This window comes from Geospiza fortis, unplaced genomic scaffold (genome assembly GCF_000277835.1).
Source record: "Geospiza fortis unplaced genomic scaffold, GeoFor_1.0 scaffold405, whole genome shotgun sequence".
Classification (NCBI taxonomy): Eukaryota; Metazoa; Chordata; class Aves; order Passeriformes; family Thraupidae; genus Geospiza; species Geospiza fortis.
In genome coordinates, this window is record NW_005054415.1 from 916022 (window position 1) to 941402 (window position 25381).

At 39.8% G+C, this 25381-nt stretch overlaps 1 protein-coding gene across 1 annotated transcript in view; it reads left to right on the forward strand.

The window, feature by feature from the left end:
* The window catches only part of ADCY7 (adenylate cyclase 7), a 53705-nt gene that overhangs the window by 21858 nt on the left and 6466 nt on the right, over positions 1-25381 (forward strand). Inside the window, exons 4-21 of the mRNA XM_005426454.2 lie at positions 440-640; positions 2657-2818; positions 3592-3741; positions 5992-6140; positions 6461-6572; positions 8875-9002; positions 9221-9379; positions 12860-12992; positions 14255-14440; positions 15664-15707; positions 16277-16357; positions 17261-17333; positions 18417-18514; positions 19152-19236; positions 20790-20927; positions 22053-22115; positions 22797-22835; positions 24200-24357. Coding sequence (XP_005426511.1) covers positions 440-640; positions 2657-2818; positions 3592-3741; positions 5992-6140; positions 6461-6572; positions 8875-9002; positions 9221-9379; positions 12860-12992; positions 14255-14440; positions 15664-15707; positions 16277-16357; positions 17261-17333; positions 18417-18514; positions 19152-19236; positions 20790-20927; positions 22053-22115; positions 22797-22835; positions 24200-24357 — 2159 coding nt within the window. The remainder of the gene's footprint in view (positions 1-439; positions 641-2656; positions 2819-3591; positions 3742-5991; positions 6141-6460; positions 6573-8874; positions 9003-9220; positions 9380-12859; positions 12993-14254; positions 14441-15663; positions 15708-16276; positions 16358-17260; positions 17334-18416; positions 18515-19151; positions 19237-20789; positions 20928-22052; positions 22116-22796; positions 22836-24199; positions 24358-25381) is intronic.

The window sequence follows — 25381 nt, forward strand, 5'->3', positions numbered from 1 at the left end:
ATATTTGTAGACTTTCAGAAGTGACCATGGATTGGGGGATGAAATTGCTACCTCTCTAGCTACACTGGTCAAACCAACAGTCCATCAATTTTCTCCTCCTCCATAAAGGAATGCAAAACAATCATTATTTACATGAAAAGTGTGTGAGAAACTCCACGACAAAAATGTAAACATCACAAGAACTTAGAAGAACAGGGCAACAGGGTAGAATGAGTGTCTATAATAGTATTTACTATATTAGCTCTGTAAGTGTGAATATCAGAAGATGTTCATGCTGCCGCAGCTGGTCTACTTAAAAACCCGGGTTAACTTATTTCAAACGTGTCCAAGCTGTTTCCAGGGCAGTATAGATTTTCCTTTTTCTGAAGGGGACAGTTGCCATCTTTCATTGTTCTGAAGGGGCCATTTGTAGCAGCTGTAACCCTTGTTTGCCTTGCAGGAGGCTCGCTCCCACCTGCCGTTCCTGGTGGCGGTGTGCGCGGCCCTGGCCGTGTTTGCGCTCACGTACCTGCTGCTGTGCATGGAGTCCCTGCTCCGCCGCTGCCTGGCGCTTTTCGGGCTCGTGGCCTGGCTCTGCTTCCTCACCGTGGGATACGTTTCCCTCTTTGAAACAGGGAGTGATTATCAGCTGTGGGAGCAGGTGGGTGTGCTGTGCTCATTCATAGGGCTGGTGGTCACTTGGGGATGTGTTCATGTGCTTCTGTGTTTCAGGATGTTGTAACTGTGCAATAACTCTTCTGAGATTTAGGTTAACTTTTAAAATCTGGCTTCACTGATTTGTTGCAGTAAATTTTAGTTGGTGTTCTGAATTATAGTGAAAATACATTTCAGTGAAAAAATTGGATAATTGCATAAACCTATGTGGGAATTGCATCTTTAGTAATGAATTGGATTTTTATTTAGGATTTTTACTAAATCTTAATTACTATGAATTAATCTCTGACATTTTTTTTTTTGTTAATAATACATGCTTTGTTAATTTATTGGGTCAAAGAGCTGTTCAAGAAATGTATAAAGGACTCCGGAGCTGGGTGTGCCCTAAGGAGCAGGTTTTTAAGTCAGTGAGAGAGGTGAAGTGAACAATAAGGATTAATGACACATCCTGGCATTGCTGGGTGTGGCTAAACTTCATTGCTTGCTATCTCTGATCAGAAGATGGGTGATTTCATGAAGCCAAAAATATCATAATTCATAGGAAACTCCTCCTAAGATCTCATAATGCAAGCAGAAGAGTTTTAATTAGTTTTTATCTTGTTTTATGAACTCTGCCCCTTCCCTTCTTTATTTGAATAATGAAAGATATAAATTACAGTTAAACAACCCAAATCTGATTTGTATTATGGGCTGCATCCAGCACTGTATGTTTAGAGTTGCTGTTCAGTTTTCTTTAACTTATGGAAGTGCCTATTACCTTAGGAACCACCCTCCCACCCCTAAATGTATTGATCTTAACTATAAATGCAAATGTGTAACAAAGCACGATTTGGTTTTGCTGCTTTCAGTGCTGCAAGCCAATGTGGTGCTGTCATGTGGTAATAATTCATTCATATTGACTTTAAGTCTTAAATAAAAGGATGCCCTACTGTGAAAGTGAATAGATTTATTTCAGAATTTCACCTCAAGTTATGAATTTATCACTAATTAAAGCTACTGTTTAAATGGGGGTATGGCTTTTGCTTGTCCATCCTTTACTTGTGCTTCTTAAACTATCACACAGCATTCAGAACATTGTGTGATGGGGGTTGCAAATATGGCAGAAAAAATGTTTTTACTCCAGTTAAAGTAGTAAGATGTACACGGAAAAACATTTTTGTTGAATGAAAACTTTTATTTGCCTATTTGTCTGATTATTGCTGTCCCAGTCAAACTATCTATTCTGGGAAAATATTTAAGGGCAGACTGGACCTTGAGACTTCCTCGAAGGAAGCTCTTGTCTGAAATGGCACAATTTAGTTGCTGTGATGAGATGGAGCTGAGCCAGGAATGCTGCCATATATTCCTCTGATCAGGGCTGTTAGTTTCCCTATATATAAGCTGACAATTGTAACAAGTCTATAAATATGAATTTAAGTTTTACAAACCTTCCCACTGATCTGGAGCAGTTCAGTTCTGCATTTTATAAAAGGTGTGCAGCTAAATATGTGGTTAGTGGTAATAAAGGTTGTTCTCTTGTGGGAGGACCAGGAAGTATTGGTTGGATTTTTGTTTTTTATCAAACATGAAGCAAACATACACATGTGACTGGGTGATGTTAAAATTAGAAAAATATCTTCCAAGAGGTGAGAAATCTGATTCTATTCAGTATTGCTAGCCTTGCAACACACTGTTCCTGATGTGTGAGTACAAAGTGCATCCAAAGTGCATCTCCAGCTATAAAGGATAAGTTCAGGATAAAGGGAAAGGACAAGTGAAAAAATTATAGGTGATATGTCATGTTAACCCATCCTGTCTATGAACCTATAGCCGTTAATCCCTCAAAACTCTTAGAACTACCACTGTCCTTATGGTTTTAACTGTCTTTTGAAACATCAGTATCTAATTGTTCAGCCTGAAATTGAGTAAGAATCTCACTGCTTTGCTCCTGTTTCTGTAGTGATTTCTGACATTTACCTAATAACATGTATGTATGGTTCTTTCTTATTATTTCTTTCCAAAGGTGCCATTCTTTCTGTTCATAATCTTCACAGTTTATACCATGCTGCCCTTTGGGATGAGAGGTGCTGTCATAATTAGTGTTGTTTCTGCTCTCTCCCACATTGTTGTTTTAACTGTGGTAAGTGTAACGTCTCAAGGAAATAAGGAACGCATTCCATTTCAGGTAAGGAAATAACTTGGTTACATAATGAAATACTCTAGTCAAGTTCCCCTTTGCTTTTGGCATAACTATTCTATTAAGAAAAGTTCCAATGATGTTTCAAGTTCGTGGATTTGGAGCTTGGGCCCAAAAACCCTTGGGCTTTTTGTAAAATTGCAAATTTTTAAATATACAGTGCAATTTTGTTTTTCTGACCTAAGTGGAAAAAGCAGGGTTGTTAAATTAATTTTTAAACTAAGCTGTTAAAAACATGCCTAGCTTAGTCACAGTCACTCTTCCCAACCTGTGCTCCTTCAGGTGGGTCTACCCACCTTCATCAGGCACTGCCCACAGGGTGGATCAAAAGGGCCACTGCTGCCCTGGGGTGCCAGAGGGGCTGGGAGTGCAGCCTGCTGCGTTCAGGGCTCCAGCACTCATTAACAGGGTGTGTTCATTAACAGGAGCACCCCAGCTCCTTCGTACAGGCATGTGCCAGGCTCCACACAGCATGCTGATGCAGGAGTTTGTGCACTGCTTTTCCACAAACCAAACTGTGGTGCCTGCAAGTAAATGTTGAATGATAGCATAGCATTTTCTGTTTCATTATTGTGATTGTGATAGTCAGATTGTGTCTGCCAGGTCCATCCTGGCTAATAGCAACAACGATTTGTTATGGGATGGGGTAAGGGGAAATGAGACATGGTCTGGGATATACTGTGTTTTATGGGACTAATATGTGTGTTAGTGAAGTATCAATGACTGCCCTGCAGTAGGTAAATATTTCTCTTCTTGTGCAGCTCCTTGCCAATGCTGTAATTTTCCTTTGTGGCAACTTGATGGGTGCATTTCACAAACGCCAAATGCAGGTTGCTTCGTGGGATCTGTACAGATACACCTTAAAGTGCATCCAGGTCCGAATGAAACTGAAGATTGAAAAGAGGCAGCAAGTGAGTGAGCTAGCTCATGTTATGAGTTGCTTGTTTTCATTTCCAAAGTCTGCATAAATTCATAAGGTTGGTGACTAATCCATGTTGAAAGGCTTGGTCCAATCTTTGAGATACCCTCCTAGTGTCAAAAATAAAAGTTGTGCCATTCATAACAAAAGAAGGAAGTTAAAGGGAGGAAGCTGTCTTCTGGGGCTTGTCTACATGAAAATCACAGTATTTGTAACAGAAATGTAATTGCCAGTCATTTTTAGTTCTTTTTTTCCTAGAATAAAGTGTTCCTGGGACTGGCTAAGATAACTTGAGGACATATCCTTAATTCCCTGAAATTTCTTGTAAGGTAATTCTAGCAGTTTTGTGGTTCCCTTGGTCACATATTTTTGCAATGAATTCTAAAGTATTATTTATTCTTATATTTTATTGCCTCACAAACCGTTTTTCTTTTTCTAGAAGGAGAAAATTGGATGTGAAGGGAGAAAAAGAAATCACAGATTAAAATATTTATTCCCATAAACTCCAGTGGTATTCAAATAAACAAGCATGAATTTCTTACTGAGGAAGGTTGGTAGAGAGATACCAAAGCTGAAACTGGAGCACCTTTCCTGGTATAAATAGGGTTAAGAAGTGCTCTACAAGGCTGATGTGTATCATGTTCTCTGCCCACCAGTTATTAGATAAAAAGAAGGGGCTGAAAAGTGACTGCCCTGATCAAACCGGGAACAAGAAAATGCCACACTGCTAGTGCGGTCTGTTCTCTGATGCTAATCTTGTGAGATAGATGACAAATCTGCATGAAAGCCCTGCCAGAATGTCCCCACGCAGCTGCTGGGGAAGCCTCTGATCACCTTACAAGGCAGTGTGCTCTCATTTCCTGGGCAATATGCTCCCTTCCATGGGTGTTCAGGATTTTGGTTTTGGGATTGTTTGTTTTACTGGTTGCTTGTTTGAAGTGTAAATGTTCTTAAGTCTACGGAGGGCTTTCTTTTCAACCATGTTGCAATTTGTCAGGCAATTCTGAGCATCCTTTCTGCCACCCACTTCTCTGTGAAAAAGATGTGAGAATTGCAGTTCAGAGTTCCTCACTGCTTCCTTGAAAGCTGTGTGATGTGTCAGCACCCCAACGGCCCTGTTACATTCCCTGGGATTCGGCTGTCAGTTTAAGTTCTTTCCCAGGTTGACTCTCCTAGTACCAAAACAGTAGGTGAAGGAAAGGAGGTGTTGCTAGTTCCGGGATCAACCTCAAGCTGAATTGCTGCCTATACCTCGCCTAGACGAGTGCTTAATGCTCAAGGGCTGTCTCTTCCCACTGTGATCCCAGGGTATTTCTTCTTGGGGGCAGGCACTGGTTAAACAACCCTGGCAGCTCACTGCTGCCTGAACAGGGCTGTTGGGCAGCCAGGGAATGGGGGCGAGGACTTGGTCCCAGGGGACAGCATTTAGCATTTTTCTTGGCTGCACAATGTGTTAATCTTGTTGATTTTGTCTGAAAAAGTTCCTTCTTGTAGCTGCTCCACACCGCAGAGATGGAAGAGGAAATGCTGTGGGAGAGCCTTTCCTCACTCAAAGTATTCTCTTTTTTGTCATCCTCTTCTGCCCAGCAACTTACCAGGGTCTTTTTGAAGAATGGGCTTTTGAGTGAGAGCCAATGTAAAAAAGTGCCCGGAATAGTCAAACAATGGAAGTGGGTTTGGAGAAGTCTGTTTCTCTCAGTTCAAAAGGCTTCATTTCAATGGCATTGCTTCAGGTTACCCATAGCAGCATGCAGCTGACATTTTTGTATCTATTGCTGCTTTTCTAGCATTTGAGAATTTACAGGTATTTTTAATACTGAATAGACTGCTAGGTACAAAACATAAGCTTTTACAGAACCTTTATCAGACAATGCCAATAACAATAACACTGACATCAGGGGACAAAATAAAACATAATTTATCCAGAAAATATAGTACTGAATACTGACATTTTGTGTGTGTGTGTTTCATGGTTACAATGGAATGTCACTCCTAGGCCACAAGGATCAAAAGAAAAAAATATGCAACATAAATGTGAAATCAATAATTTGGAGAACAGCAATGTAAAAATGTCTTCTGGAAAACCTGACATGCATTACTCAAAAACTATTTGAATAAAGACATGGTTTAAACCATTTTGTTATGGTTTTTTTTAATGCTTTCTTGCAGTCAGTAGAGTTCTGCAGTTTCAAACTTACTGTGTTAATAATTTTGCACAATTGTTCCTCCCCCCACATTTTAGGAAAATTTGCTTTTATCCATCCTGCCTGCCCATATCTCTATGGAAATGAAGCTGGCAATCATTGAGCGACTGAAGGAAACTAATGATAACAGACAGATGCATGACAACAACTTCCACAGCCTATATGTCAAAAGGCACCAAAATGTTAGGTGAGTGGAAGCCCCGGGAATAATTGTATTGATTTAAACTTCTGATTTTTATCAGTACATATGGTCCAGTGAAATTAAAATTTGAAGGCAGACTTTGAGGCTGAAGTGAGCTTCTTTCCTGCTGGGGGAAGATAACATGTGTTGAACTGGTGTGCTGTCTTTTAAATCAGGGGAGATACTTGAACCCTTTTTGCTGGAGTTGTTTCCCAAAGAGGAGAGAGGTGTTTTCTGTTAAATGCATTTCAGTAGTTATGCTGACTGTGAAATTGATGTATCTTCATATTTCACTTTCTCTGCTTTTTCCTTTTCCTCTTGTCTAGCATTCTTTATGCAGACATTGTAGGATTCACTCGCCTTGCCAGTGACTGCTCTCCTAAGGAACTCGTAGTGATGCTGAATGAACTCTTTGGAAAGTTTGATCAGATTGCAAAGGTAGGTTTTCAGTTTGTGCTATAGGATAAAGGCCTTTGGAAAAAGAAGTCTTTTTGCACAACAGGAGGCAGCTGGGTGTTAGTCCTCAAGTCAGGAAGGCAAAACTGCTTTTGCTTTAAAGCTAACTGGCAAAATCACATTAAAACAAAATGTAAATCAAAAATGGGAAATGTAGCAAGTTGCTACTGTAATTCCAGTTCTTGGGTGTGGAGGTTTATCTGTATCATTTGGGAAATTGTCTGATGGTGGTAAGGGATTGCAGCAGGGCTGTGGGAGGTTCTGTGTACAAACTCCACTGAGGAGCTCTGCTGTGTTCATCTCGAAGGGTTGTTTGACTCCACAAATGGAAAACTCTCAGACACACACTTAAATTCATAAATTCAGAGGCATCAGGCAAAGAGTTCTTTAGCTCAGGAGTGAACTAAAGAAAGCTTCCTGTTACGAATGGATCCTGACAAAAAAGTGTAAGGCTGGGGAGTAGTTTAAAATTGTCCTTGTTAAGACACACCCTCAATACTGACCCTTCAGCCTAGCAGGAATTGTTACCACTTACAGGTGCTTGAGGGTAATCTTTTGCAGCAGTAATCACAAACTCAGGTTTGTAGTTCTTAGATTACAGAGACTGTATCACCGACATGATTGTATGTTGTGTTTGTGCAATCCTAAAAATTTGTCATAAAAAGTTGGAAAACTCTGAAATGAATAATGTAGCAGAGGAGTGAAATTGCTGTAATTAAACCTTTGTGGATGTCACTGAATAAATTCTTAAATATATCATTGAATAAAACCTGACTAAGATGCTAGTAATATTGTTGACTAAATTACACAGCTAATTTTTGCATTTATCTGAATTCAGTGTTTAGGTACTGGCAAATAAAAGTTTTGCTATGTTTATTGCAATTGTATTGTTGTGAAGCAGCTATAAAGACATAACTTACTCTGTCATCTTAGTTGACAAATGGCAAAATTTCTTTTAATGCTGAAGTACAAGCTGAGGTTAAACACACTTGGTAAAGTTTTGTAACTGTTTTGCAGACAGAAAAATAGAAAAAAAATTATAGCTTTTGAGTGATGAGTTTCAACTTCTCACTGCTGTATGCAAATTGCACTGAAATGTCTGGATTTAGTGAGTCAAGGTCTTTTGCAACTCTGTGGTTGAGCTGTGAGAAGAGGTTCCTGCTTTTTGTGCTATTTTTGTTCTGCCAGGGAGTATTCTGTCATCTTTTCCATAATGTACAAATCTTGCAAGCTCCAATTTACCTAATAAAAACTGATGTCTAAGCTGGACACTGAGCTGGATGCTGAAGTGCAGCCACTCTAATCCAGGGCTGGTTTTCCCTGCTGATTCCCCTGAGCTTGTCACTTGTGGCGCTGCTCAGAACCCACTGGGGTGGATTAAGGTGTGGACAATGATGGATGCTCCCTAAGCCTTTAACTGATGAGGGAGAACAGCTCAGTTTGGGAAATCGCCACATATTTGGGCTGATTTTGGAGTTGATTTAGGAACTGTGTTCCCACAGCAGGTAGTGTTGAACAGCTGGAGCTATTGGCTGGCCCAAATTAAGCCATCTCTGCTCATCAAACATTACACAGCCTTGCAGAATTAGCCCTGGCTTGCTTGCAACCTTTGTAGTTAAAATTCTTCAGTAAAGTGTTCACAAAAGACAGTATCAGAGACTTTTTGCTCTGTCCTGCCAGACATTGGCAGCAGTATGCTCTGCTGCACAGTTAAGAAAAAATATTTTGCTACCATTTAGTATTGTGGGTTTTTATTAGCAATAGCAAACAGTAGTGTGTCCCAGCTTCCTCTTCAGTCATGTTTGAAATAACAAAAAACCCATTTTGCATCTGCACAACTACCAGGTTGGGCATCTGACCATTTTAAGTTTTCCCTCAGTGCTGGGAGGTTTTATGACACCTCACACTGTTACTTATGAGGCTGCTATGTAAAAATAGAGGGAAAACTGCCCATAATTCAGATGAAGATTAAAAGATAGATAAGTAGATTTCATCTTTTAGATGGTAAATTGTGACGGTTTTATTTTTTTATGATTTTTTCAGTTTCACACAGTTCCAAGAAAAAGGCAAGAAACTAACAAGACGGTTTTTATTTCAGAAATGTGGTCATTTTTGTTTTCTCCAGTGAGCAATGTCCAGGCATTCAGACATGGGGCAGAATAAGTAAGCTTTGTTTCAACAAGGAGTGAACACAGCCTGACTTTCTCAAACCAGAGCCTTTGGAGCTGTTAGCCTACTTGCAGTTAATTTTTTCCTGTTAAAAATGTTTGGTGTAATTTTGCAGGAGAACGAATGCATGAGAATAAAAATCCTGGGAGACTGTTACTACTGTGTGTCAGGCCTGCCTGTGTCCTTACCAGTTCATGCTAGGAACTGTGTTAAAATGGGGCTCGACATGTGTGAAGCAATAAAGTAAGTGTTACACAGAAGGCTGATTAAAATACAGATACTGTGCAGATATTGAGATTTGAGATATTGAATTAAGTATTTTGTTTTCTTGTCAACATTCAAAGTGTATTTATTGGCTGTAGTTGCATGGTTCTGATTGTAAGTTTTGCACCAAGTGTATGATGAGACAGGAGGGAGGAGATGAAATGACAAGTGTGCTCTGACCCCTGATGCCTCCCCAGGCAGGTGAGAGAAGCCACAGGCGTGGACATCAACATGAGGGTTGGGATCCACTCCGGGAACGTGCTGTGCGGGGTCATCGGCCTCAGGAAGTGGCAGTACGACGTGTGGTCACACGACGTGTCCCTGGCCAACCGCATGGAGTCCGCCGGAGTGCCGGGGTGAGCGAGAGCCCTCCGCGCGGGGCTGGGGCCGTGTCCCCTCCGCGCGGGGCTGGGGCCGTGTCCCTTCTGTGCCAGGTCCCCTCCATGCAGGGCCGGGGCTGGGTCCCCTCTGAGCCGGGCTGGCGCAGCCCCGGGTCTGTCACTTCCTCACCCGGGCTGGTGGAAATGGGACAGATGTGTACTTAGCAGAGCTGTAAAATGTTCGTATTTTCTGATTGCATTTTCAGTGAGCTATAAAATTCTATTCTTAGGCAACAGGCTGCTTCTTGACTGTCCCTTCATGGGAGAAACATGTGCATTATGTTGACTTAGTTAATCCACGCTGTACATAGGGGTAATTCTACGTCTGTGAGTTTAGTCAGAGAACAGTTGTGCTCCTTAGGTCAACTAGGGCAAGCTGTCTTTACCCAGTGTTTCCGCTAATGCATCGATCCGCTCCACTTGATTTATGTCAGCTCTATATTCACCAGTCAAACCTCATAAGCAACTCAGAAATTAAAATGCACCCTGATGGGGAGTATCCCAGCAAGGAGAGTCTGGATCTGTTGTTTGTTGTGCATTTGCCATGGGCAGAAGGGAGGAAGGGAGTGGTACTGCATGGGAGGATTGAGGCTGAGCTACAGCTTGCCATGTGCTGCTGTTCATTGGGGCTGAGGCTGGTCTCTTGTAGCCTTTTGAAGACACTGATTGAACAGAACAAATATAAATGTTTTTCAAAACCACCCACATTTTCATTTTCTTCGTTTAGGAAAGTATATTCTTTTCCTGCTTTCTAAGTTAAAGTTAAGGATTAGAAATAATCTAAGAAACCCTCTTTTTTTCATTCCTATTTTGGTAATTTACACTAAAAAGGGCCATTATAGGACTTTTTCTTTTTTCATTCCCAAATGAGACCATTATTTTTTTTGTGTCGTGGTAGTTTTTGCAAATTTGTTTCTTTTAGTAAGTGTTTCTAACCAGTGATGTTATAGCTTTTCTTATTATTTGTGTACCTCAGACAGCTTTTAGGTGTATGCTTGTGACTTAAAAATTAAAGTGGGTTTATTAAGTGATAAGAGGTTATAAATATCAAAATACTTTGTTGCATTGGTGACTGAAACAGAAAGAAAGGTACTTGGAACTTGGTTAACAGTTACACCACCAGCCAGGCTGAAGGGTTTAATGTGTTGATTCAGTGTGATTAAACAAGAGTACAGAGTCGTAAAGTTTCTTTTGTTGGTAAAACAAACAGCATGACTCTGAATATGGCACAAACCCACACTTTGTTAGTCACGTTTAGGACCTCTGCCTAATCTTGAAAACTCTGATTATTCCTGTATGGTTGTCAGGTTTACAGTTGATAAACTGGTAAGGAATTAAGCTGGTTTAATTTGTCATGCTGATCTGGAAGTATTTTCCTTATTACTTCCTCTACCTACAGCTGTGTAGTACTCACTATCTTGTGTTTCAAAACTGGCCGGGGAAACACCTTCCACTTGTGGAAGACAGAGCCTGACAGGGTGGAAGGGGTATTATTCACTATGTAAATGATACATTGTATTATTTTCCTACTCTGCAAGGAATTATTTTTTGGGGATTCCTTGGTCCAATGTCAGCTGGTCCTGCTCCTTTGGAAGCAGTTTTGCCATTAGGAGCCAGCCAGAGGTTTTGTTTAAAATAAGAAGCATATCTATCTTGAGTTTTTGTGAATGAAGGAATTCTAAAGACTTTTGAAGGGATGCAGGAAAGCTTCTAGCTTTCAAAGTATTTTCTGTCCAGCATCAGAGTAACCTTGTTCATCTTCCTTGTGATTTTAAAAATTACTTACATTCTTAACAGCATAATACACTACTAAAGCAGAAAGGAGTAGCATAAAACCAAAACTAAAAAGGCATTTATGACCAGTTCTCTCTGATGTGTAAATGCCTGGAAGCTCAGCACGTGCTATTCTGCTGTCAGCATGGGAAGCTGGACACAGGGTGCTGGGTGTTCTGTCCTGGCACAGCAAGGGCAGCAGTGTGTGTTCCAGCTTGCCTGGGAGAGCAGCTCTTGGTGATGTGCTTATCCTGGAACCCAGGGAGCAATTAGTAACTGCTGAGAGATCACTGGCATCTAACTGGAAGAGAAGTTTGCAGTAAGATCAGAAATGTTCTACACAGTGTGTGGTTTGAGGGAGAGGGGAGAGGAAGCTTGGTAAAATGCAGAATGGTGGGTAGTGAGTAAATGTACTGCTTTTTGGAGGAAAGGGAAAAGCACAGGAAACTTGCTGCAGCACATAGCTGTATTTTAAGGCTCAGGGCACAGACATCCCCAGAATGCCCCAGTCTCTGTGGAAGAAAATTATGCTTTAGAGCAAACTTTAAAATTTCAGATTTGAAGGTTCACCTTAATTGCAAAAGTGTATAGTCAAGGCAACAATTAAACTTTTTTTGAGAAAATTACCAGTACACAGGTAAAAGCAGCACCGTCTGCAATTCAGCTCTTACTGTTGGCCTCAAAAGTACTGAGGAAGTTTTTATTCCTCCTTCTTAGAAGCTACAGCCAGTAGTTTTCAGGTCTTGGACACGTTACCTTCATGCAAACCTATGCTTTAGGAAGGAGAGGCAGATGGAACAGTGATTCCCTTGCTCTCTGTAGTTAGGCAGCAGTGCTGCGCACTGCCAGCTTCCATGCTGGAATTGTGCTTTTCCCAGCCGTGAGCTAATGGGCTGTAGGACAGTGTCTAACCCCTCAGTGCCAAAGAAAAGTGAGAAAAGCATGGGAAGATGAACAATGAGAAAGTAGAACTTAAGAAGTGCTATTTTATGAACTCCCTCCAGTTTCTTGTTGAGAAATTATATGGAAAGCTATTATTCATAGCTTATGTGGAAATACATGATTTGAGATACTGAGTGAAAAAACATTTAAGGGGAAGTGTGAATAGGTACAGAAAAATACTGGCTGCTCTCCTCAGAAGTGCATTGCTGTTGCTGCTGTGTTGCCTTTTCCTTGGATTGTTTCAGTCAGAAAAGGCAGACTTTCAGAATTCTCCTCAGAGTTAACAAAAAACCTTCCCCAGTTTTCTTTCCCCAGACTCTGTGCCTCCCCCCACCCTCATGCATTTCTAGCACAAAGCAGTGCTTGCTTGTGTTTTGTTCATGAGTTTTCCCTGCAGCTCTCACAACCTGCCTGTGAGCCTGCCTGTCTTGTGAGTCATCAGGTCTCCTTTGATCACATTTCTTCTTGTTTCATTTACTTCCCTGCTTATTCCAATTTAATTTTATACCAATACTATCTCATTATGGGAAGTGTTTTTTAGGACACTTGCTATGAATGATGTACTATAGTAAAAGATTGCAAATATAATTTTAAGTACTGGCAGGATTTTTCAGTTGGCTGCCAAAGCAGGGGATGTCTGAAAAGCAGAAATGTCAGCAGGGGCCATTGAAATGTAAATGAAATGCTTAATGTGACCTTTCTGTGAGTGTTTGGGTCTCTTGTTCTTTCTCCTGTTCTCAGCCGTGTGCACATCACTGAAGCAACATTAAATCACCTAGGCAAGGCTTATGAAGTAGAAGAAGGGAATGGACACCTGAGGGATCCTTACCTTGAATCCATGAATATCAAAACCTACTTAGTGGTTGATCCAAGGGTATGTATTTGTTTTTAAACGTATATATTTATTCAAGTGTATACACACATAAGTACATAGGTTTCTGTGGTGCATACAGCTTTTTCATTCAGGAGCAGAATTAGAGCATGGTGTGAGTCACCTGGGTAGCTTGGATTTGGGAGTTCAGATATGAAAGCACATCCTGCTTTTTTATGACATGCCTATTACATTGAAGGTAATAAGTGTTATGCTGAAATCTCTTACGTGACCCACTTAGAGTAAAACCACATATTTGACTATGTATTTGTGTGGAGTGTCTCAAAAACCCAGGTCAAAAGATGGGGAATGAAAGAATACCTGTACTATGTGGCCACTTCCAGCTAAAATATTCCCTGTAAAATAGCATCAGACGTCTTCCTCCCTATCTGAAAAGTAAGATTCACCTTCTATTCAGGGTGTGAAATTAGCAGCTGTGGGTTGCTCCCTTAGAGCTTGGTAACTACAAACACCTGGAGTATTGCTATTTGGAGTTGGCTTGTGGTTGATGAGTAAAATATTTCAAATGAAAAAAGAATGCAGATGAGAAACTTCTTTCCTTCCTGAGCTCTACAGGAAGGAACAGCATAGAGCCACTTTTAATTAGCAAGAACTCAATCTTGGTTATATTTTTCAATACTGCAGTCCTCCCCTCCAGCTGCACACAGCACATATTCTCAGAATGAGGACCTATGAATATTATAATGGTCTCTGCTCCCTTGAAGATACTTGTGAAATGTTAGAGAATTATCAGTCATTGATGTCTTGGTTTATCCTGTAGTTCTGCAAGGGTATTGCTGTACATACTGTCTGTACTGCCTGACTCAGCGCCTGTGACACAGATATAATCTAATGTGGAGTCTGTAATTTGTGGGATCTTCTAACCACTGTTTTGATACACCCCAGCAGCTCAGGAGTTTGGCACCTTTTTCCCCTGCTGTAGTGCTGACTGCAAGGGAACTCTATCTGTTCATAAGATCCTGTGAGCCCTTGCATCACTGTACATAAACCTGGAGTTTGTTGCAGTGTTGCAAGCCTAGTCTGGTGAATGCAGCTGAGGCAATTCATTGTGCTGTGATTTGCTTTATCTCACTTTAATTAAATGAGATAAAGAAATTGAGGTTGGCTGACATGTTGCTGATGTGTCCAGAGCCCTACAAAACGGCGAGATTTGTGTAATCTTACTTAAACTACTACAGAGCTTCAGTATTTTGTAATTTGCCTGAATTTCTGTTTTGTCCATGGGCGTGTTTTCTTTCTGCCAGTCCAAGCAATGCCTCTCAAACAGCCACGTCCCCAAAGCGCGGGTGAACGACGGGCTGAAGATGCGCGCCTCGGTGCGGATGACGCGGTACCTGGAGTCCTGGGGGGCGGCGCGGCCCTTCGCGCACCTGAGCCACCGCGAGAGCGTCAGCAGCGACTGCTCAGGCTCGCAGGGCCGCCGCAGGAAGGTCAGTGACCAGGGTGCTGCAAACTGCTCTGGTGCCACTCCACACCTGCCTTTGGTGGCTGTGTGGCTGCTCTGACCCTTGGTGTGCAGTGCTCGCAGCTGAGGGGTGTCTGTCCCTTGCTCTCTGTAGTTAGGCAGCAGTGCTGCGCACTGCCAGCTTCCATGCTGGAATTGTGATTTTCCCAGCCGTGAGCTAATGGGCTGTAGGACAGTGTCTAACCCCTCGGTGCCAAAAGTGAGAAAAGCATGGGAAGATGAACAATGAGAAAGTAGAACTTAAGAAGTGCTATTTTATGAACTCCCTCCAGCCTCTTGTTGCAAAATTATATGGAAAGCTATTACTCATAGCTTATGTGGAAATACATGATTTGAGATCATGAATGAAATAACATTTAAGGGGAAGTGTGAATAGGTACAGAAAAATACTGGCTGCTCTCCTCAGAAGTGCATTGCTGTTGCTGCTGTGTTGCCTTTTCCTTGGATTGTTTCAGTCAGAAAAGGCAGACTTTCTGACTTTCTCCTCCTGTCAGACCTTCACCATTCTCACACTGCCAATCTCTCTAGCACACTATAATCATAGTACATCCTCAAAGCAAAACTATCTATTTTCCCTATTATTTTTCCCATTTTGAGATCCTGCCTGGTCCATGTGGTTTTTTTAAGAAAATCAGATGGACACACTCAATACTTAATTGAAATGTATAGAAAATAATCCCTCCACACGCTCTCCTTGCAACTGGATTTTATCAGTAAAGAATTTTTAACATCAAGAATTCTTAAGGTTTTTAAGATTTTAAAATATAAGAAAACTAATTTTTCCTTCCATCTTCCCTTTCTGAAAGCAGGAGATGTGCATGCTGTCAGGTGTGGTCCTGGAGCCACAGCTGTAGTAAATTTTAATTTAAGCATCCATTCAGATGTGTGGAAGTGGTTTCCAGTCTGCTTGCTTCTACTGGTGCTTGCTTAATTATTTTGGTGTGTAGAGAAAAATAAGAGGGAAGATCTAACAATCTTTTTTGTCAGAAAACACTCACTTCTCGCTTGTTAAAGCAGAAAACATCACTGGAAAGGATTGGTTTTTAGAAACATTTCTGTTTGAGAATGGTTCTTGATTTATTTTATTTCTGAATAAAAATGGTTTTGGTAGTTTCTTGATGTTTGTTTTCCATAGCTGTTTGCTATTCAAAGAATGTGTAACTTACTCTGAATTTCTGTTTTATTTAGGAAATACCTTTGTGTTCTGCTGGGCGCCAGAGAACTTCTGATAGGTTTGTCAAGTACCTTGTTTTCTCTTTTTTTGTGCTCCTGTGCTCCTCTTGCAGTTCAGTGTGCTGTAAGGATGTGATCATTTGGTTGATTCATCACTGTGTGTATGGTAGTCCTGCCTTAGAAAGGTTAAACTAAATCTTTGGCCTTTGGAAGATTTCTCAGCTCATGTGTGTTATTGTTAGCAGACTCTAAAAGGAGATTCTGCTCTTACTGTCCCCCCAGTCATTCAGATTTCTGTTTTGCTTGCTGGGTTGCCGCAAGCAAATTTATATTACAATGTGATAAGAATTGTCAATGGTACCCATAGCACTGAGTTAAATAAGGAGCTGATTTTCACTTGTGGAACGTTCCCTCAGTTTGTTAAAATGCTTCTTGAAAAAATGCATGATTTGGGTAACTAGAGAAATGCTTAGTAAAGTGCTCCTGGGTGTATTTTTTAATCAGTTTGGAGCATTCTGGTTTAACTTTTCCCTGGAGGCTTGCCCCACTGTGTGCTGAGAAAGTGTGCTCTGTACCCGTTACTTGTTTCTGAGTAGCATTTGTCACACAGACTTCTTTTCATCCTCAGAAATTCATCTCAAAAGGGAAGGATAGAGGAAGATATTTATGATGAAATGATGTCAACCATTGAAGGCCTCAGTTCAACTACGTATGCAGTACTTTCATTTATTCTTCATCTTTTCTTTGGGATTAACCAGTATTCTCAATTTAAGCCTACATATAAAATATACGCATAAAGTTATCAGGATTTTTGTCTTGCCCCCTTTTTTGGTCTTTGTTTTTATTTAGTTTCTATTTTATTATTTAATTTAAATATGAAAGTGTCACTGCATTATTTAGCAAGAAGCCAGTGATCAGTCTTGCTGTTCAATGTTTTCTTTATTAAAACATGAAGTGTCATGAGATGAGGTGCTGTTCTGAACAAAAGACTATATATAAAGTCAAAACAGTTTTGGGGGTAATAAAGTTGCTTTAGTGTCTGGTCCACTGAAGGCAAATGGTCTGTCAGGGGCAGATAATTCCTTTGGCAGTGAATTTGCATTTAAAAACAGACTTATACAGGCAGTGATGGTGGCTTGAGTTTTCTTTTTTTTGGTTTTGTTTTAATTTAAAATACAATATTTAAATTCCTAGCAAATTCTTAAAACACTGAATTACAGAAGAAAAACTCTTTCTTCCATCAGAATTCTAGGAATGCTGTACCTCAGGTATTCCTAATAGGAGTCTGATGTTATTTAGGGGAAGTTTTTGGAGGCTGTGAGCCCTCTCTAACATCTGCTGTTACACTTTCCTATTCTTTAGCCTTCAGGAAGGTTTGGAGCTACATTTTTCATGTAGCTGGCAGATGTTGCTGTCTGTGAGTATTGTGGATCTGTCTGTCAGATGAGTAAAAATGTTATATTTTTACTGCTTTGTTCTGCTATGAAACATAAAGACCTTGCAGAAGCATCAGTGTGTTGGGAGTGGCTGTGGGTCTCAGGTGCAGGATGATTCTGTGTCCTGTCCTTGGCCCTGTGTGCTCCTGGTGACCCCTGTCTCTCTCTGGCTGCAGTCCCTGGTGTGGCAGGTCAGATGACTTCTGTGGATTCTCACTGATCTTTGCAGAACCTGGCCTTGAAAAAGAGGTTGGTAAGAGCAAAATAATCCTTTCTGGTCTTTGATTTGCCCCTCAGAGCAGTGTAAGAATATTTTTGAAATTTTGCATTCTGAAACTGGATTCTGGAGGTGACCTCCTAAGAGGTTTCTGGTAACTAATGGAAAGCAGATTTCAGGAGTGTTTGAACTGGTCATTCTTCCTTGAGAATGAAAATTCTGAGCTTAAATAAGATTGTCTCTAATCTGCAGTCAAATTCTTGCCATAAGGGAGTCAGTGGGAGTTTGATAATTTTTTTATATAAATGACTTCCCTCAAAAGTAATAAGATTTAAAGAAGGAAAGAAAAAAAAATTTCTGTATCCATAATGAAAACACTTTGTTTGCTGTGGCTGTTCCATGGTAGATATAATGCTGATATTTGTTAGGTGCAGTGTAGTTTTTCTGTTTGAATAACTGCTGTTAAATTTACTGTGCTGTGCATGTAGTTACTGGTGTGGGTCTGTGTCACTAAACAACACAAAAGAACACAAGCACGCTACCTTCTCAAGGTGAAGGAAGAAAGAGAGCGTTTATTTTCCTGACTCTAACATTTACAGTTTTCTAAAAGTGACAGCGGATTGGAGGGTGATAGTGACACCTCTCCAATGACACTGGTCAAACTAACAGTCTGTCAACTTTCTCCTCTTCCATAAAAGAAGACAAAACAATCAGTTATTTACAGAAAGCGTCTGAGAAAGTTCACCACAAGAATGGCCTAGAAAATCTTAAAAAACTAGGGTGACAGGTCTGTACATACACTTTAGGTTTACTTCTGTGTATGTCCTTTCCTGATAAGGATTTGGACCATGGGCATCTGTGGAGAGCTGTTTTATATACTGTCTGGATTTCCCTCTAGGTTGGAAATTTGGAAATTATCCTTTGGCCTGGGCTGTTTTCTTGAAAGATGTTCAAGTGATTGGGTTTTTTTGGTGGTGGCCTTCTTTTGTTCTGCTTTAGTACATTGTTAATAATACAGTATAAACTTGTATATGTGTGTCATCACAAGAGTGTAATAAAATTAAGAAGAAGCACCCCTGAAATGGCCCTGATGCTTTGTTCTCTCTGTGTTTCAGTACCGCACCATTCCTATTCTGAAACTCAAGAGTTACTTTGCATGTGCCAGTTTTGTGTTCCTCTGTATATTTGGGATCCAGATGCTTATCATGCCAAAGTAAGTGCTGGTATTTTAATTATTTATAATTCAAATTAACCAACAGCTAAAGTGAAATGCATGTGGAGGTTCTTTTCAGAACTTTTTGGAGTTCCTGAGGGGTTAAATTTAAGAAACATACATTAATTTACCCCATGATAAGGGATTTGCATTCATGTTGTTGGCATAAGAGCCAAGATATTAGTATGAAAATAAAATAGAAGTATTTCTTTAATATTTTGTTTGCTTAGTACACACAGGGAGGAGGTCAGTTAAGAAATACTATTTTATAAAAGCAGTTGGCGGTAAGGCCGCTGAGCAGTAGGAAAATGGGATTTAGCTGGTTGGACTGTGCTCAGTGATCCTTTTCTGTAGAGCTACAAGGAGGCAGCTTTGAGCTGCTAGTCACAGCTCCAAGAAAGCAGAGGATGGATAATTCTGAAGTGTATGGCACCTTTGTTTTTCATGGCTGTTGCAGTGCAGTTTCCATGTGGTTTATGCACAGGGCAGTGGCTCAGGCCATCAGGAGCAGAATCTCTTAAAGCTGTGATTGTGCAACAGAGCAACCATAACCAGTGTGATGTTACTGTTATTCAGTGGTATTTGAAGAAAAACCATATTTAAACTTGGTTTTTTAGTGTTTTCTTCTTCTGTTTAGAACTGCAGAACTGGGAATTTCCTTTGGAGTTGTTGCAGTCATCATTGCACTTATTTTGTTTGTGTGCTTTGCTGAGAAATGTCTGGTAAGTTTACTTTAAAAAACACTTCCTGTTTTCAAAAGTGGATGGATATATTTCAGCAACTTGGTCTGTATTTTAGGCTGATGAAATGTTAGTAATTTCAATAGAAGTTACAGGAGCCTTGAACCTCAGGTTACCAGAAGATTCCATTGCCTGAAACAGATTTTCATGTCTGAAAATTCTCACAATAATTCAGAATTATTTGAGTGCAAAAATAGATGTGTAGGAGGGAGGACATGGGGTTGGTTTTCTAAAATGTATTTTAATGTTTGTCATTAATAGTAATTTTGGTTGTAAATACTGTAATTCTCTATTCTGGAAACAATATTGAAATATGTTGGAACAGAAGATGAGTTTTCATAATAATTTATGAAGTGTAATGAAAATTGCAAACATATGAATAATTTATTGGCAAGGATTTCATGGCTGTTAGAATTCCAAATTCACCATTACATCAATTGGGACACTTTGCACTTGTAGTTCCTTTTTCTTTGCATTATTAAACACGTGCAATTTGTGGTTAAAAATATATAGTGACAGAGAGAGCCCATAGTGACAGAGTTCAATGATACAGAGTAAAAAAAAAAAAAGTCAAGAACTGCCTGGGAGCAGTGTGGGGAGAGGGAAGGGATTTTAGAGAAGAGATTCTAGAATGTTCCTTGCACTCATCAAACCTGCACTGTGCCAGAGCAGGGACGTGCAGCACCACTGCACTGCGGCACCCAGTGAGGGGATGGAGCTCTCCAGGGAAAGAAAGTCTCTTCAGAGCCATGGTCAAACTGTGTAAAGGGGAAAGAAAAAAATGAGGGAATTGCACTCAGGATATGGGATAAAGATTTATGACTTATTTAATTGTATGGTTAGACAGATTTATGGATTTTATGTATGTATGGTATCTATATATGTATAAACATGGATTTTTGCATATATGTCTGGAGAGCGAGAGAGACGTGTGTGTATATGCATTCATGTGTTTTTTCTACATGTGTAGAAACACATGGACAAAATAGAAAATTCCAGGACTGCAGTTGCATGAGACTTGAGTTTTATGCTTGGGAGTGTTTTGGTGTAGCCAAATAACGGAATAATGCTTGCAGTCATTAAAATTATGTGCTTTACTGGATTTTTTTTTGTCTATAGCAACAATTGGAGGACATAGGGATGGCAAGAATGGGGACTGTCCAGGGTTGATTTCAATTTATTAATCTGAACATATAGTTCCAAATATTATAGCTCTATAATGAAAAAAACCTCCACAAAATTTTTACTGCATTTTTATTAGCTTTTCTCTAAAACTTTCAAACAGATCATAATTCTGTATTTTTAAAGCACAAATTCAGAAACCCAACCCGTTTGAAGAAAGGAAGCATTGTCTCTATTTTCGGTTGGGGAAAGGTGCTAGACATTGACTCAGAATGAGGAGATTCTAAATTAGAATTCCAGTGAAGGCTCTTGACACTCTCCTGCAGAAAAAAGGTCAACTTTATATTTAGAAATATTTCTTTCCCTGTATCAAAGTGTTATCTGTTACTGAAACTAATTAATTGTGTTTACAGAAGTGCTGCTCAGACCAGTGGCCTCCCCTGCGCCATCTGTGTGCTGTCTCAGAGAAGGTGGAAACAATGCCTTTGCTTAGGCTGCCTCTAGCAGTCATCACTATAGCTGCCTTGCTGATTATAGCCATTTTTAACTTGGTAAGTAATCACATGAATTAATGAACTTATTGTAAAATCCACAGTTTCAGTAACTTCCTGCTTTCTTTTCATCAAGTACCAGATTTTGCTGCTTTTTCTAATGCCTGCCTTACAACACGAGTTGATTCGCACAGGAGTAGTGCATGATGTCAAGTAAAAGCATTAAAAATAAAAGCTCCTAGTTTGTGGAACTGGAAGTACACTCGATAGATTTCAGTTCTACAAACTTTTCTGATTTTCAAGACAGCACTTATAACAGCTCTTGATTGTAACCCTCCTCACTAAGATGTTTTTCTGTTTTAATGTGGTTTGAAACGTTTGGCAGTGGCAGGCAGCACACTAAGCAGTTTGCTGTGGTATTTGCACTCACTGGTAGTAACGTGGGTGAGGGAGGGAAGAATATAGCTTGGCTCCCTTCTAAAAGCAAAGGCATTGGGGGTAGGTACTGCTGAAGTAAAGTGGAAATGGCATCTGTCTTTTAAATTTAGTTTGAATATTATATTGCACCCAGGCCATGTACATTTGAATAACTGTGCTGGTTTCTTTTATTTAAACAAGCTCTGTGTGTTAACAGCTCCCCTTAACTGATCGTTAACTACTAAAACTGGTGTCCTGATCCCATGTGTTCCTTTGCCTTGCCATTCTTCTGATTCCATGGGGAGTTCCTTCTGAAAGCAATACTGCAGAAAATGCTTAATTTTCTTTCATAGGGTGTTTTTTTTGCTGGCTTAGGTCCTTGAATTGACTCACAGTGGTGTCATGTGAACACCACCAGAGACAGACTGAAAGAAAACAGGAACAGCAGCTGTGAAACTGGGGGGTGAGACAAAACCACATGTTTGTGCCAGATAGCTGCTAAATTAACATAGCCATAATGTAAACCTTTACCCCCAATTAGAAAATAAGTAAATTTTAACCTTCTTGCAGATTGTGTGTGCATATATGTTTAGTACAACTACATGGGATGCAACTGTATTTCAACATTTATTCAGTAGCAGTGAAAAGACAACGAGATCAATACTCTTTGTAAAATACATAGGAAAAAAACCAGTGATTACCTGCTAATTACTTTGTATGCTGGTTTTATTGATGTGGGTTTTTTTTCTTCCCCTCCAATAAATCAAGACTACTGAAAAGAACAAACCTGCCAACTTTACTGGATCAAATGACCTGAATGCTACCACTTATGTGAGTAGAGTACCATCTTAATTTCTAGGATTTAAATGAAATTAGTCTTGGATGGTGGGTATAGAGTCATAGAACATCCTGAATTGGAAAGCACCACAAGGATCATCAAAGTCCAACTCTTATCATGTAGGATGATGTCATGATAGATGGCAACAGTTTTATATTTTTTCTTTTTATTTATAAAGATAGGGGTTTGGTTTTTTAAAATTGTTGAACATGAAGACTTGCTCATGACACAAGGCAGTTTTAAGGGATATTTAGTATTTTTATATATAGCTTTTGTGTGCATCCTTTAGGGATTTTCAGAAGTCTGGAGTATTCATGTATAAAACTGAAGTTCTGGTTTACTTTGGTCTCTCAGCATATTTAAAAGGTGTTCTCTAGCATTTCTGTAAGGGTAAATTCAGCACTTACTAGTGACACAAAAGTATTATTTCTGGGAATTTCACTTTTTATCTTTAATGCCAAAGTAGTGTTCTATTTTGAGTTCATCCAGATGTTTGGGATGCTCCTTTGTCACCTGGCCACTCCTTTAGATGATGGATATGTTTTTGAATTATGTGCAGCAAGGTGTGTGAGGAGCCTTTTATTCAGGTGCTCATGAAAAATGATAAGTTACACAAATGAAATGCACATTGTGCTCACCTGGTGATTTTTTGTTCTTGCATGTTTGTACATCAGGCTTTTGGAAACACAACTCATTCCTGCATAGAGGAAACTGTAAGTAGTGAATGCATCTTAGGCCTGATCTTTGAATATGGTGTACATTACTGATAAATGGCAGGTCCTATTGCTGTATAAAAGGAACCTTTTTTAGATATCTGACAGCACAAAAATTGTTTATAAAATCAAGATAATTCAGCTGCTGTTGTTGTGCTAAGTAAAGTATGGCTTAGTTTTTAGAAATTTCAGACTGAGAAGGATGTCTAAATCTTTAAGGAAAAAACCAGCAGAACAGGATGATGATAATGCTTGAGTATGAAAGATGAGAGCTGAACTTGCAAGTGTCCCAGTAAAGTGTGTTTACAGAGTGAAAGGGCTTAAGTGGCTGACAGACCTCTCTTGGCACTCTGTACATAGTGGTTCCTTTTCCAGAGGTTTGGTTTGAGGAAGAGTGTTCAATATCTTTTGGAGGTAGACTCAATGTCTTTAGGATGACAGAGTTAGTATAATGTTTATTATATGGGCTCTGATTAGGAGTTGCTTCACAAATTGTCCTGGTTCCATTCACTTAAGTAGAAATGTTAATTATTTAGCCAAGAATCTCACAGTTCTGTGGTAGGCCTGTGCTATTACAGGTGGGAAAACTGTGCTTTGTGCATAAAGAGAAATGAATTCTTGAGGAGCAGAAGCTGAGGTAATTTCGGAGCTGAAGTATGCCAGCTGAGCACCTGACACCTGTGCCTGTGGCTGCAGGCAGCAGTTCTGTCTGCACCACACTCTTGGTACCATCCTTGGTGCTGCCAGCTCAGGCTGACCTTGGACACCCTGCCTGAGCTGGGATTTCCCTGGCAAAGTGCTCAGCAATTCCATAAAGGGGACAGTGGCCATAGCTTGATAATGCTAATTAGCATCATAGTTCTTCTGAGGAGCTGGGTCTCAGGCTGGATAACCAGTCACAGCCTCCGTGTGTTACTGGTGTGGGGCTGGGAATGGGGCATCTGCTCTAGGTTACAATGGGAAAGCACAGTCAGAACAGGATTAGAGCACTGGACTTGCTGGTTCTATGGACTGTGAACCTACTTAGATTGCTCTCAAACTTCAAATAAATAATTGCTTAAATTAATAAACTTCAGGAGATAAATTCTTGACACTTCAGTTTTTATCTGGCATTGCTTATTTATGTTGATTTTTTTTGTTTAAATATTCTTGTTTACCCATAACAAATTATAGAAATAAACTAAAGTTGATATTAAGTTCATCCTTTTAGTGCCATTAAAAAAAAAGCTTTAAGTGATTGTAATTTCTTTGCTTTAAATTGCAGTGACCGTGAACTCAAAGAATTTGCTGTGATTTGAACATTTTTTTAGACCTAAGTTCTGAATAATGCAAAGGCTCTTTACCTTTACATTCCTCTTTCACAGTATTATGCTTACTGCTGTATACTGGGGTTCATTGCCTGCTCGGTATTTCTTCAAATGAGCTTCGAACTCAAAGTTCTCCTCCTGTCCATTGCTGTGACTGTCTACCTCATCATTTTCAATACCCTTCAGCACAAAGACAACTATGGCAACAGTACCAGGTGCACTGTGGAGTTTCTCATCCTTTTATGTTTCATTTAAGGAGGTGTTAGATTTTTGTGCACTTACTGGAATGTTGAAATATCAAAATCATGTAAGCCAGACACTGCAAACCTTTCTGTAAAGTTAACAACATGGAAATCCTATTTGACCGTGTCACCTTTTTTTACATATACTTTTTAAACAAAGTATATGTTCTCTGAAAAAATTCTGTCTGTGGCTTCTGAGATCCCTAGAAGCCTTGGATTACATTAAGGACTAGAGAGAAGAATATTAATATCATAGTAAGGTTGATCTTAGGAAGCAAAGCCTTGCTAAAAGTCTGAGGGTCAAGCTTGGTAGTCAATAGGATGGTGAACTCTTACTGGTACTTTGAAAAGTAACAGCAATTTACCTGATCCAGTTGCAGAAGCTGAAAATACTGAAGAGAAATCACATGCAAAGGCTTTACTGTTAGTTTTTAAGTCTTTCTCAGATTCCTCAGCATAGTCTCATAGTTGAAGATTAGAATAAATGTATTTTGCAGGGGCTGTAACCTGTCAGCACACCTGAAAAAAGCTTGAGTGAACTTAATCATTCATATGATGAGAATTTAATCTACATTTGTAAAAAGTAATAGATGTGGTAAGACTGATCTTACTATGAAATATGAGTGGTGATTCATATACAGATATAATTTAACTGCTGTCTTTGTCTCAGGAATTCAGGTTTTTAATTTGTTATTGTCTTTCCTTCCACAAATAAGAAAGTTTCTTTTACTACCTCAAGGTTTTGTTGGCTGTGTTTTTGTAGGGTGGTGTGGGGTGGGAGCTGAAACTCAGTCTGGTGGAAATTAAGGTGGCTCCATTAAGATAAAGCCCTGTTTACTTGAGCATCTCACTCAGCATCTCACAACAGCTACTGGAGCAAGGTTTCAACAGCCAGTGTGTTGTGATGTGCAATGCCTCATTCCATGTGTTGGACTGGCTGATAATCCTTTCTGGTTGTTGGGACAGGACCTGCCCCCAGCCAGCCAGTGGCACAAAC